General features: G+C 38.6%; 3 protein-coding genes across 6 annotated transcripts in view; 2 read left to right on the forward strand and 1 right to left on the reverse strand.

Annotated features, from left to right (window-relative positions):
* Positions 1-384: 384 nt before the first annotated feature.
* On the reverse strand, positions 385-10,576 carry tm2d1 (TM2 domain containing 1). Its single transcript, XM_088078179.1, has 7 exons — positions 10,407-10,576; positions 9,059-9,127; positions 8,203-8,311; positions 7,456-7,547; positions 5,841-5,914; positions 3,127-3,276; positions 385-890 (listed from the first exon to the last, which is right to left on the reverse strand). The coding sequence occupies exons 1-6, from the start codon at positions 10,543-10,545 to the stop codon at positions 3,166-3,168; spliced, it is 594 nt and encodes a 197-aa protein (XP_087934305.1). The 5' UTR covers positions 10,546-10,576; the 3' UTR covers positions 385-890; positions 3,127-3,165.
* The window catches only part of patj (PATJ crumbs cell polarity complex component), a 123,084-nt gene continuing 115,993 nt past the window's right edge, over positions 5,794-12,884 (forward strand). For all 4 annotated transcript variants that reach the window (XM_088078163.1, XM_088078167.1, XM_088078168.1 and 1 more), the window contains exon 1: positions 5,794-5,930. The gene's annotated coding sequence lies outside the window, so the exon portion shown is untranslated. The remainder of the gene's footprint in view (positions 5,931-12,884) is intronic.
* LOC121941067 (tripartite motif-containing protein 16-like) overlaps positions 11,547-12,884 on the forward strand; it is a 2,041-nt gene continuing 703 nt past the window's right edge. Inside the window, exon 1 of the mRNA XM_088078177.1 lies at positions 11,547-12,884. This exon is cut by the window's right edge and continues 703 nt beyond it. Coding sequence (XP_087934303.1) covers positions 12,199-12,884 — 686 coding nt within the window. The 5' untranslated portion in view covers positions 11,547-12,198.

A 12,884-nucleotide genomic window follows, 5' to 3' on the forward strand; every position in this document is an offset into this window, starting at 1 on the left:
AAATATAAGCGGTAGTCCGTGAGTGGGAAAAGAACGCACCGCGACAAACTACTTTTACAACATTTTACATTCATACGTTTGTCAACATTTATAGTGAATTCTCTTGTTCTGTTTGCTGATTTCTTGCACATTTTCTGATCTGTTGTTTTGTTGCTGATGACCTTCTGTTATTGAATCCAATTTGCCAGTTTTATTTATTAAACCCAATATTACAAATTTGAAGGTTACAGATCAGTTTTTTCAAAGAAAAATACCTACAGTACAGTCACAGTTAAATTGTAACTGAAAAAAACATTCTCAAATAAAAAATGACAAAATGACACCAAACATCTCAGTTTGTCTTTAACATCAACACGAAGACGACGTTTAATAAACAGTCGGATGTGGACGAATACAAAAAGAAACTTTATTTAATAAAGTCTGTTTTGGAAAAACATCATAACTTAAAGACGAAACGGCAGCGAAACGTCACAAAATATATTTCAACAAAATTATATTAAATAAAACAACAGAAACTGATCCGACGTGACGACATGTTTTCAGTTTGATCGAAAACCTCCTGAACTCTCCGCAGACGAGCCGGAATAACCAAATATGTAGTTATAGCTTAAATACATTTTCACCGAGATAATTAGAAACCAATAGCTGATCAATCTAAGATGTGATAGATGATGTAAAAACGTTTAGCAGGAATGTGAAGGTTTTTTTATGTTAACAGTCTGAAAATGTGCGAATGGCCCTTTAAATGACCTCTGATCAGTCAGGATGTCAATTTTTTGAAATTACGTCATTTTTATACTGAAACTGTTCGTTTGTACAGAGTCTGTGTGTCGATAAAGTTGAGCGTATCCTCTGTGGAGCGCAGTCTTCTCTGTATTTACAAAACCGACCTAAAAAAAAAGAGAAAAAGATAAAATCACATCATCATCATCATCATCATCATCATCATCATCATCATCATCATCAACTCACGTCTGGATCTTCTGTTTTTCATCAATCAATCAATCAATCAGACTGTTTGTCTGACTGACTTACACACACACGCACGCACGCTCAAACAAAGACACGGGTAAAAAAGCGAGACTTTGTAATTAATTAAAGCACTAAAATAAGATTACTTATTAAAACCAGGAACTGAGGAAACACCAGAGGCAAATTAAAACATTAAAAATTATTATTATTGTTATTATTACAGATCATTTATTGTGGCTTGTTCATCTCTAATTAAATTCTGACACAATTACTATAAATAATAATAATATTAATCATTAAAAACAAAATAATAATAAATGAATAAAATACTCTAAATGGTATATAAAAATAGTAAGTATAAAAAGTATAAAAGTATTGAAGTAAAAAGTATTGAAGCTGCTTTCAACCTCTGCACATTTTTAACACGCTGAGTTTGAAAAGAGACAAACTGGATTATATTTCATCCACTGCCACTTCTCCAGTCCCTGAGAAACTTTCCTCGTGTTGACTTTACGATCTGATATTTAACCGCTCCTGTGTGTGTGTGTGTGTATGTGTGTGTGTGTGAGAGAGACCTTGAACTGTGGAGTTGAACCTGTTCTCTCTGAATCTCTGGTTGTAAAATCACGTTTCTCTGCATTTTCTGCTTGTTTTTATTCACCGATGATACTGAACTGTTTCCTGTTTGTGAGTTTTATTTTGAAGGGGAAGCTTCTTTTGCTCATGTAAATTCCAGTTTTTTGTCACGACGCCGCTGTTTTTACATAAAAAAAACAAAACAGAACAAAAAAACCCAGTATACAATATTTTTCAGTATACTATATACTATTTTTTATGATCACAGCCTTGGATATGTCCATGATTTGTGGCAACACTGATTTTTATACATGATTTTATTTTTTTTGTGTCAAATACTCACACTGCTTTGAACACAAAATGCACTTAAAATCAGGCTATAAAAAATATTTTTCATTGATATTATTTTCCACTTTATTGAGTTAATTTTTAACCAGCATCAGTCTTAATCATAAATATCAAATAATTTTCAGAATTCTAACCCTTTAAATATCAGGTTTTTATCATCATGATGCCGCTATCTTTTTCAGATGAATAATACGACCCAGAGACCCCGGCTTTAACATCCCTCAGCAACCACAGGTAACACACACACACACACACACACACACACACACACACACACACTTACATTATGCATATATTATATTATTATACTTATTATACATTCATATTATTTTCTGCTTTCATTGAGTTTATCTTTTTAATCAACATCAGTCTTAATCATAAATATCAAATATTCATTCATTTTCAGAATTTTAGCCCCTTATATGACGGGTTTTTGTCATGATGCCACTAAGTTTTTTGATGAAAAACATGAATGATGTTGAGTCTCCTCCTCCTCAGTGTGTGAGTGTAGCTGCTGACAGTCTGGGATATGTCAGTGTGTGAGTGTAGCTGCTGACAGTCTGGGATATGTCAGTGTGTGAGTGTAGCTGCCGACAGTCTGGGATATGTCAGGGTATGAGTGTAGCTGCCGACAGTCTGGGATATGTCAGTGTGTGAGTGTAGCTGCCGACAGTCTGGGATATGTCAGTGTGTGAGTGTAGCTGCTGACAGTCTGGGATATGTCAGTGTGTGAGTGTAGCTGCTGACAGTCTGGGATATGTCAGTGATCAGCAGCTACATTGACTGTGACAGGTCACCTAGTGGAAATAGCATGTATTTCCTCCATATGCCAAATATGGTCAAAATGACCTCATCAGGTGGAAAATAGTCAAAATGACAAATTCAGAGTCAAAAGCCCAGAATGACACCCAGAAATAATACAAGTCCTGTTTTTCTGCTCTGATGGCTGTGGGATCAAAAATGTCAGTTTGAATGGGTTTCAATGGAGCATTTTTGGACCTGAACAGTCTGAATGTAACTATTTAGTTTCCACAGTGTATTTTAGACTTATTGTAGGAGCTGAGCTGCAAATTCACTGATTACACTCAAATACACAATCTGGACTACATTTAGGACACATGCATCAACACACACACAGTTATCACAACAGGAAGAAGAAAAGAGACTAAAGTGAGACAAACAGCCACTAAAGGGTTAATAACAAACAGTCTGTAAACTCTGTGGACTCACTGAGTTCCCGTTGGTGTGTGCAGGTGTGTGCAGGTGTGTTCACAGAGAGAGGTGTGGCTTCCTGTAGGTCTGGTTGGTGATGGACAGGCGGGTCAGCCGGGCGCCGTAATAATCCACAATGTAGTTCGATCCGTCTGCTGGACCCACGATCTGCAGGAGACACGAGACACATGAGACAAGTAATGATCTTGTATCGATCTAAAATCATTTTTTTGTGGCATAAATTGATTGTATCCATAAGAATTATTAATATTAATAACAGTATTTGTATCAAAAGTATTTAAACCTTTGAACTCTGAGCAAATTTCTGTTATTTTTTCAAAAACACGGGAAAAGGTAAAAAGAAACTTTGTTAGAAATTAACCATTAATTGCAAGGAAAAGAAGAAAAAGTTAGGGAAAAGTGTCTTTGGAGAAAAGACAAAAAACCTAATTACCAAAACAACATGATGCAAGCTGTCGGCCAGGATTGCAAGAAATTAATTTTAGATTTTCAAAATTATTTTTAAAAAAGCTACGGGAAAATGTTAAGGAAGAAAAGATGAAAAATGTATTATTATTAAATTATTATTATTATTAATATTATTATTATTATTATTATTATTATTGTTAAATTATAATATCTAAAATTATGTTACAGAATTATAATTTTTTATGACTAATTTCTTGCAGATTTTTGGGTCATTTCTCCTTTCGTTGCCTTCCTCTCTGAAATATTAGAAATAAAGCCACTTCTGGTTTTAAAGGGTTAAAGATTAAACGATCTGCCGTCACCGAATTTAAAATCTCGGTCGGCCGCTCGCGTCCTGTTCAGTCCCTCCGTCCGTCCTGCTGCTCGCGCCTCGCCGTGATGGATCTGCAGCCTCTATTATCTAAAGCAGGAAGGAGCGATCGGTCCCTTCACCTCCTGTGTCCCCCTCTCCATCCGTCTGTCTCCGTCCTCTCTGAGTCCATTAGGAACTTGTAGAAGCATCACTCAGAGCGCCGCCGCGCCGCAGGACGGATGGACGTAAATAATAATCAGAAGGCCGACGGCTGTTTATTCATCAGACTCGGGGTCCGCCCCCCCGCCGCCGGCCTGTTAGCCGCTAAAATATGAGGCTCGGCCGTCGCGCTGAAATGGATCCTCTGAGAGATGAGGAACTCTCCATCATCACAGGCGGCGCTCTCACGGAGGAATAAAACACCGCGGAGGTCAGACTGAAGACATTTAGTCCAAACTGTTCAGAGAGCAGCGAGACAAAACCGTCTCAGTCCTCAACGTCTCAGACAAGCTTTGTGTCTTTAACTGGAGACGCCTGATCACGTTTGTTCTGGTTTCACATCGTTATCATGCGAGCACGCCATCAAACGTAACCTGCCGACGTCGTCACAAACGTCCTCTCGTCGTCACAAACGTCCTCTCGTCGTCACAAACGTCCTCTCATTGTCACAAACATCCTCTCGTCGTCACAAACGTCCTCTCATTGTCACAAACGTCCTCTCATCGTCACCGACAACCTCTCGTCATCACCGACGTCCTGTTGACATCTTTTACGTCCTCTCATCGTCACAAACGTCCTCTCATTGTCACCGACATCCTATTGATATCTTTTACGTCCTCTCATTGTCACCAACGTCTTCTCGTCATCACCGACGTCCTGTTGACCTCTTCTCGTCACTTGCGTTCATCATGTACATCCTGCCATTGTCACCTACGTCCTTTTCTCATCACCTTAGTCATCTCATCGTTACCGCATCCTGACGTCGTCACCGACGTCCTGTCTTCATCTTTTTGTCTCTTCGTTATAACCTACGTCCCGTTTTCATATTCTGAACTCAGGGTCTGATTGGCTTTTTAGGTTCTTTCTTCTGGTACTTTGTCCTTCATCGGCACCTGAAGTTTGCTCCGTTGTTGTTGTGACCGGCGAATCGTAGCTTCGTGTTTCCCGTACGGACATCCGAGTGGCATCGGCCCGAACATCAAACTCTCTGTGAGAGCGTAAAGCAGAAAACTGTCCAACTTTTCCTCTAACAGACAAAAACTGGAGCCGATCGACGGTTTTCGAATCTTTCAGAGTCGTAAATATTCAGCTTTTCTCTGTTTGTATATCTCGGCTCAGAACTGTTGGTCCCAAAAATAACGTTTCCTGGTGTTTATAGACCCAGCAGTTAATAACTAAGAACTAAACTGGTTCTGATGTATTCATAATTAATGACCAGTTGCACCACTTTAACCCTTTGAAACAGACGTCTTTAACAAGCATTTAACCCTTAAAACTGGAACAGATTTAAAGGTGGAAAAAAGGCGACTCATCGAAACATGTCTCCTGTTTCAAGAAATTAATAAAAGTGACAAAAAAATTACCTGAAAACAAAAATAAAATTCTAAGAGAATTGTAAAAAAATAAAATAAAATAAAGAAATTTGGAAAAAAAAGAAACCTAGGTAAAAATGTAAAGAGAACTACTTATTATTATTATTATTATTATTATTATTATTACACAGAACTATACTGTATTTATATATCTGCACTTTTTTTCAGGTCATTTCATTGTTTTGTTTTGTTTTGTTTTTTTACTTTGATGCAAACTTCCAGGAAATGTTCGTCAGATTTTGGCTCAAACATTCGTCTGAGAAACCTGAGAAATGTGATGACCTGAACGTTTTCTCGTCTGTTTCCAGGTCGGGCGCCGACCAGCAGCCGACCAGTACGAGACTGAGTCTGCGACTCACCTGCATGGCGATCAGTATGAAGTCGACCAGCGTGCCGATTCCACAGAAACCAACGGTGCAGAACTTCAGCAGACCTGAGAGACAAAACCAGTGAGTCAACGCCACCTCCACGGTTATTTTTGTGTCGATTAAAGGGTTAAATCTCATCCAGCCAAAACTGGAACTGACAGAAGTCGACAGTGTCTCTGTAGGCGGCGCCGACAGGCGAAACTTCACAATCCAGTGATGTCCGCCGTCTGCTGCACCGAGCTCGTTCACAAAAACCCGCCTGTGAAATTAATATTTTTTTGGAAATGAATCTGACTTGGCGCGACTCGGCTTGGCTCTGCTCGGGACGACCTGCGCCAAATCAGGCCAGGTGTTCATCGGTGCAGCTGTCCGCCATCCAAAAACCCCTGACACACCACACACACACACACACACACACACACACACACACACACACACACACACACACACACAGCCTTTCAGCCTTTGTGTAGCTGCAGGTGTCTCATTAAGAGAAGGACTCAGTCTGCTGATAATAACGCGTCCTTGTTGTGGTAATCATAATTGTTATTCTTTGGGTTATTATGGTCTGTTGTGTGCAGATCAGTGACAAACAAAAACTCATTGAATTCAGGCTGGAAAAAAAACAAAAAAACAACTCACTGCCTCCACCAACAATATGAGTTTGGTGGTTTAATGCTTTAAATAAAATAAACTATAAAATAATAATAATGATAATTATTATTATTATAAATAAATGCAAATAAAATAAATCTAAGCATTATTTGTTGTTGGGAAACAAATAATTCTACATTATAAAATATAACTGAAATGTTTTGAAATGATTTAGTCCTTTATTAGTTACGGCCAAAAACATGCACAATGTGAAATATATATTTAACCCTTTAGGGCCGCTTTAATATTACACACACTCACATCGCTCTGTGCTTTTCAAAATCAAGCTTTGAAAAAGTATTTTATCTTAATATTATGTTCTGCGTTCACGGTTATTTTTTAACCAACATCAGTCCAAATCATAAATATCAAATATTCATTAATTTCGGGAATTTTAACCCTTTAAATGATGGGTTTTTTTATTATGTCATTAGTGACCGGAAGCTTCGAGTCCAAAAACATCAACATTTCAAAATAAAAGCACCAATGGTCCTGCTTGGATTTATTTAATTACAACAATACTTTTTTACTTTCATTATACAAGTACTTTATTTAACTTCCCTACGATCATATTTTATTAAATGTTGTTATAATAATAGTGAATTCAGCTTTATTAATTGACAGTAGCTACTTTATTTAAGTTTTTGTAACTGCAGTTCTTTGAATAATTTTGTTGTTGTATTTCTAGTTTCTTGCTCGTTGTATTTTTTGTGTTTTAAAGGATCTGAATACTTGATAATGATAAAAAGGATCTTATGTAATATGTGGCATCTCCATGTGGTCTAATGTTCAGGTTGAGAGTTAATGTCCTCTAAAATCTTAAAAGGAATTTACATGTTTAAAAGTCAAACTTTGTAAATAAATAAATAACTGTTTTTCAGAATTTATGTGACAGTTTTATTGAGGATCTGAAAACATGTTGCTCTCTTTAATAAAAATAAAAATTATGTACCTAAGGCGGGGTATCCCAGGTAGAAGCGGTCTGCTCCCAGCCAGCCCAGAAACAGAGACAACGCCACGGCGACTTTATAAGAATAACCGCTCCTGAGGGGAAAAACACAATTATTATTATTATTATTGTTATTATTATCAGAGGGATCAGTGAAGATCAGGTATCATAGACTAACATCACGAGTTTGATTTTTTACATTACTGCATCTGTCCAGAGTTCTGTTTCAGAAAATTGCCTTTTTTGTCTTAAAAAAAAATCCCAAATAACCAAAAAAATTTAAAGAAAAAAAAAATCCTAATTTTTTCTTTAAAAAAAAAAAATGGAATTTTTTTTACCAAACTTTTTCTTAAAAAATCACCAAAAAATTTTAGGAAAAAATGTAATTAAATTAAATAAATGCCCAAATTCTTAAAAATCTGCAGCCCTTTCCCTCTCATAAATAACGGCCTCAGTTATATTAAAATATTCAGCTCTAATCCTGTCAGAATTAATTAGTTTTTAAAATAAAAGATATTTCAGAAAAAAGCTACTAAATAGTAATGAAAAAGAACCAATGAATATCTACGTTCATTTCAGAGAAAGTCTTTAAAATTTGGCAATTTATTGGTAAAAATATTTATGAACGCTGATTGTCACAGCGATGTTAAAACGTTTCGCTATGACATTACAAAAAACCCTGAAAATTCAACCCTGCAGTGGACAGTTTATCCTGTGTGTGTGTGTGTGTGTGTGCGTGCGCGCACTCACACGTTCCTGCAGGGGATGGTTTTGTTGAAGCCCACCTCCTCCCCGCTGAACCTGAACTCTGTCCCGTTAGAGAGCCGACAGCTGATGTTCGGAGCTGGGAGGCACTCCACTGTAAACACACACACACGCACACGCGCGCACACACACACACACACACACACACACACACATGCGCACACACACACATGCACACACGCACACACACGCACAGACATACAGACACACACACACGCACAGACACACAGACACACACACACACGCACAGACACACAGGCAGTCCATTAAAGCTGTCTGATTCTCTGTTGGTTATTGATCAGAAGCTGGTTAACAGATTTCCATCATCAGTTTATTCTTCAGTTTTTCATCGTGTTTTTTGTTTAACTCTAACGATGACGGAGTAAACAAATTAAAAAGATAAAAATAAATCAAATCTGACGCAGAAAACAACGAACATCAGCTTTTCAGTGATGAGCTCAGACGTCCAGAGGGACCCAAAATCTTTCTTTTCAATATTTCATCGTCACATCAGTCAAAACGTCGTCTCATCAGGCCCCCTGAGGTCTCGTCAGGTCTCGTGAGGTCTGGTCGTCAAGTCTCATGGAGTCTCATCAGGTCTCATAGTCAGGTCTCGTGGGGTCTAATCAGGTCTCATCAACAGGTCTCATGGAGTCTCGTGGAGTCTCGTGAGGTCTTGTCAGGTCTTGTGGAGCCTAATGGAGTCTCGTGGAGTCTTGTGGAGTCTCCTCAGGTCTCGTCAGGTCTCATGGGGTCTTGTGAGGTTTCGTGGGGTCTCGTGAGGTCTCGTCGGGTCTCGTGAGGTCTCATGGGGTCTCGTTGGGTCTTGTGACTCACTCACCCCAGGCCGTCATGTCCCGGCAGTTTTCGGGCTCCTGAGTAGCTTCATCGATCGTTGGCTCTTTGCAGAGATACATGAGGAGAGTGAAGGAGCCCCAACGTCGACACGATGAACTGACCGAACGTGACGAGAGACGCCACCTTACGGAAAAACTTTTTTAACCCCTTAGTGTCCGCTTTAATATCGCACACACTCATATCGCTCTGCACACAGAACACGCTTTTCAAAATCAAGCTTTAACAAATATTATACATTGATGTGATTTTCTACTTCAGTTGATTTTTTTAACCATCAGTCCTAATCAAAAATCTTTTACTTTTTTCTTCTCAAATTTTAACCCTTTAAATGCCAAGCCTTTAAATGTTCTTGAAACATTATGTTTTTAGATGGATAAAAAATATTTAATACACTACATGCTAAGTAGATTTTTGTCCCATTATCACTGTCTGAAATATGTCGATGATTAGCAGCAACTTCATAACATGTAACAAACATATTTATTAATATTGTTATTATATCTCAAACTGCATGAAGGGTGACAAGAAAAAACCCGAAAACCAGTTTTAAAAAGAGAGAAAGAGAGAGACATTGTTAGTTAAAAATATTTCTAAAAAAAAATATTATATATAAAATAAATTAAAATTAGTTTTGAGAAAGACACAGATTTTATTTTTTTACATATGGAAAAATGTCCAGGATACTATCATTAAAATATGTTACAATTTAAATACATTATCAATACATATTAACATGTAATTATTCTTATTAACGTTTTGGGGTTTTACATATAATTCTTTGTTGTTTTACCTTTTTTGTTTGGCTTTTTGTTATTCACAGTTTTTCCTTATTACTCTTTTGCTCCTTGTTCTTTGCTAAATGTTGGGTTATTAAATGATTGTCTGTAATCATTAATTAATTAATCATTAATTTAGGGGGAGGTGTTTTTTAGCTTCTAACCTCCCCTGCACCGTTTAAAATGAGTCATTTCTCACTGTCTTTTTATACACATTATGTGAAAATAAACTCAAGTGAAACTATGTAAACCCAAGTATCAAGTTATTATATGTTATTAGAACATAAATAACTGTTTTATAACGTAAGCGGCTTCCGGTCTGTAAAACATGTAATTACTCTACTATAACTGTACAGTTAAACAGTACATACACCAACACAGATACAATACTCACATTTAGATATGTATCATGTTTATGTTTGTAACGTTTCGATGTTATTTAATATTTTAGCCCTTAAATTAAATGTAAACAAAGCTAAGCTAACGTTAGCCGTAGCTTCCCGGTGTAAAATCTCCCGGTAAACCTCGTTAAATCTCGTTAAAACATAATTAAAGGATACTGTCCGAGCTTGAGGCTGTCGCAGCTGTCCGCCTCCTCCGCAAAAACGAGCCAAACGTGAGAATAAACGCAATAAAAGACTAAAGTCCACAAACCGGAGCGAAAACAGCGCAGCAGCTTCCGACACGACGCCATGTTTCCCCGCGTCACGTGACACCGCGGCGCGTTCAGGGCCGTCAGGAAAATCAGAGCTCCGATTTATGACAATTAATGTTCAACCCAGAGGTGGAGGAGGTACCTGAAGGCCACACTGGAGTAAAAGTACACACTTATCAGCAACGTAGTATTTCTACTTTAACTGTAGTCAGATTAAATAAAATACGAATATAAATAGACAAAGTGAAGATAATAGATAAAGTGTATTATTATTACTTTTATATTTATTTATTTATTTATTTATTTAATTAGTATTTCTATTTTTATTTCAGCCAGATTAAATAAAATATGAATATAAATAGACAAAAGTGTGTTAGTATTATTATTATTATTATTATTATATTTATTTGTTTATTTATTTAGTATTTCTTTCTTTACTTAAGTCGGATTAAAAAAATATGAATATAAATGGATAAAAGTTTATTTTTAATTATTTATTTCGTATTTCTATTTTTACCTTAGTCAGATTAAATAAAATACTTATATACATGTAAAAAAGTTTTTTATTGTTGTTGTTGTTGTTATTTATAACAATATAATAATAATAATAATAATAATAATAAATTCTTATTAACATTTTGAAAAAAGTAGAAGAAAATTACCTGAACATTAGTACAAAATGAAAAAGTAAATTACATTTACAAGGGCCAACAAGATTTGGAAAAAGTGCTTAAAAATCATAATAATTCTTGGACATCATTTTAAATATGCACTTATCATAATTTTAATTATAGTTTTTCCTTAGCTTTTTAAAAGAAATCATTTTCTAAATCGGCTAATTTTGCCCTATTTATGGATCATTTCTCACCAAGTTGCTCATTGTCTCATTTTCCCTGTGTTTTTGACAGAAGTCAAACCAATCAGCTCAGAGGTCAAAGGGTTAAATGCTTGTGAAAGGCGTCTGAACGCAGCACATCCAAAGTGATGTCGCTGCAGGTTTCAAAGGATCCAACAAGAGAAAACTGTTTCCAGAGTTTGAACTTCATTTGAAATTAGGAAACAAAGTCCTGCGGTCCTCCTCTGCTGCCTCCTGTCAGATCTACAGGAGGCTGCACACACACACACACGCACACACACACACACGCACACACACACACACACACACACACACACTGTTCAGGTCAAAGCTCAAACTGGTTTCTCAGGAATTGAAACTCAGTCGTCGTCTCTGAGAGCTGAAATGGCGCAGAAAGGAGTCGAGCTGGACCGAGAAACCTTCTGTTGTTCGATCTGTCTGGATCACCTGAAGGATCCGGTGAGTCTTCCCTGCGGACACAACTACTGCATGAACTGTATTAAAGGTTTCTGGGACGAGAGGAGGATCTACAGCTGCCCTCAGTGTCGGCAGAGCTTCACCCCGAGGCCCGTCCTGCTGAAAAACACCATGTTAGCAGCTCTGGTGGAGCAGCTGAAGAAGACTGAAGCTGCTCCTGCTGATCTCTGCTACGCCGGAGATGAAGATGTGGCCTGTGATTTCTGCAGCGGGAGGAAACTGAAAGCAGCGAAGTCCTGTCTGCAGTGTCTGGCCTCTTACTGCGAGCAGCACCTCCAGCAGCCACATTCAAGAAACACCAGCTGGTGGAGCCCTCCGAGAAGCTGCGGGACAACATCTGCTCTCGTCACGACGAGGCGATGAAGATGTTCTGCCGCACCGATCAGCAGTGTATCTGTTATCTCTGCTCCGTGGAGGAACATAAAGGCCACGACACAGCGTCAGCTGCAGCAGAGAGAGGCGAGAAACAGAGCGAGCTCGAGGGGAGTCGACTAAACGTCCAGCAGAGAATCCAGGACAGACAGAAAGACGTGAAGCTGCTGCAGCAGGAGGTGGAGGACATCAACGCCTCCGCTGATAAAGCAGAGGAGGACAGCGAGGACATCTTCACGCAGCTGATCCGTCTCCTGGAGAAAAGACGCTCCGACGTGAAGCGGCAGCTCAGATCGCAGCAGCAAAGCGAAGTGAGTCGAGTCAGAGAGCTGGAGGAGGAGCTGCAGCAGGAGATCAGCGAGCTGCAGAGGAGAGACGCTGAGCTGGAGCAGCTCTCACACACAGACCATCACACCCAGTTTCTGCTCAGCTACGCCTCACTGCCAGCACTCACACGCTCAGCCAGCGTCCACATCCGTCCGCGCCGCCGCCGCCGCTGCCGCCGCCACTTTGGGGACATGACAGCGACCGTGTCAAAGATCAGAGACAAACTGCAGAGCGCTCTGAGGGACACGTGGACAGACGTCTCACTGACACCGACTGAAGTGACACAACCAGAGCCCAAAACCAGAGCGGAGTTCCTCAGATATTCACGTCAAATCACACTGGATCC

This window comes from Plectropomus leopardus, chromosome 5, assembly GCF_026936395.1.
Source record: "Plectropomus leopardus strain MGB_pleo_1.0 chromosome 5, ASM2693639v1, whole genome shotgun sequence".
Taxonomy (NCBI): domain Eukaryota; kingdom Metazoa; phylum Chordata; class Actinopteri; order Perciformes; family Serranidae; genus Plectropomus; species Plectropomus leopardus.

Coding starts and splice junctions, on each gene's coding strand:
- tm2d1 (XM_088078179.1), bottom strand. CDS start 10,545: ATGGCGTCGTGTCGGAAGCTGCTGCGCTGTTTTCGCTCCGGTTTGTGG. Junction 8,312..9,058: donor CCGGGACATGACGGCCTGGG/GTGAGTGAGTCA, acceptor GTGTGTTTACAG/TGGAGTGCCTCCCAGCTCCG. Junction 7,548..8,202: donor ACCATCCCCTGCAGGAACGT/GTGAGTGCGCGC, acceptor TTTTCCCCTCAG/GAGCGGTTATTCTTATAAAG.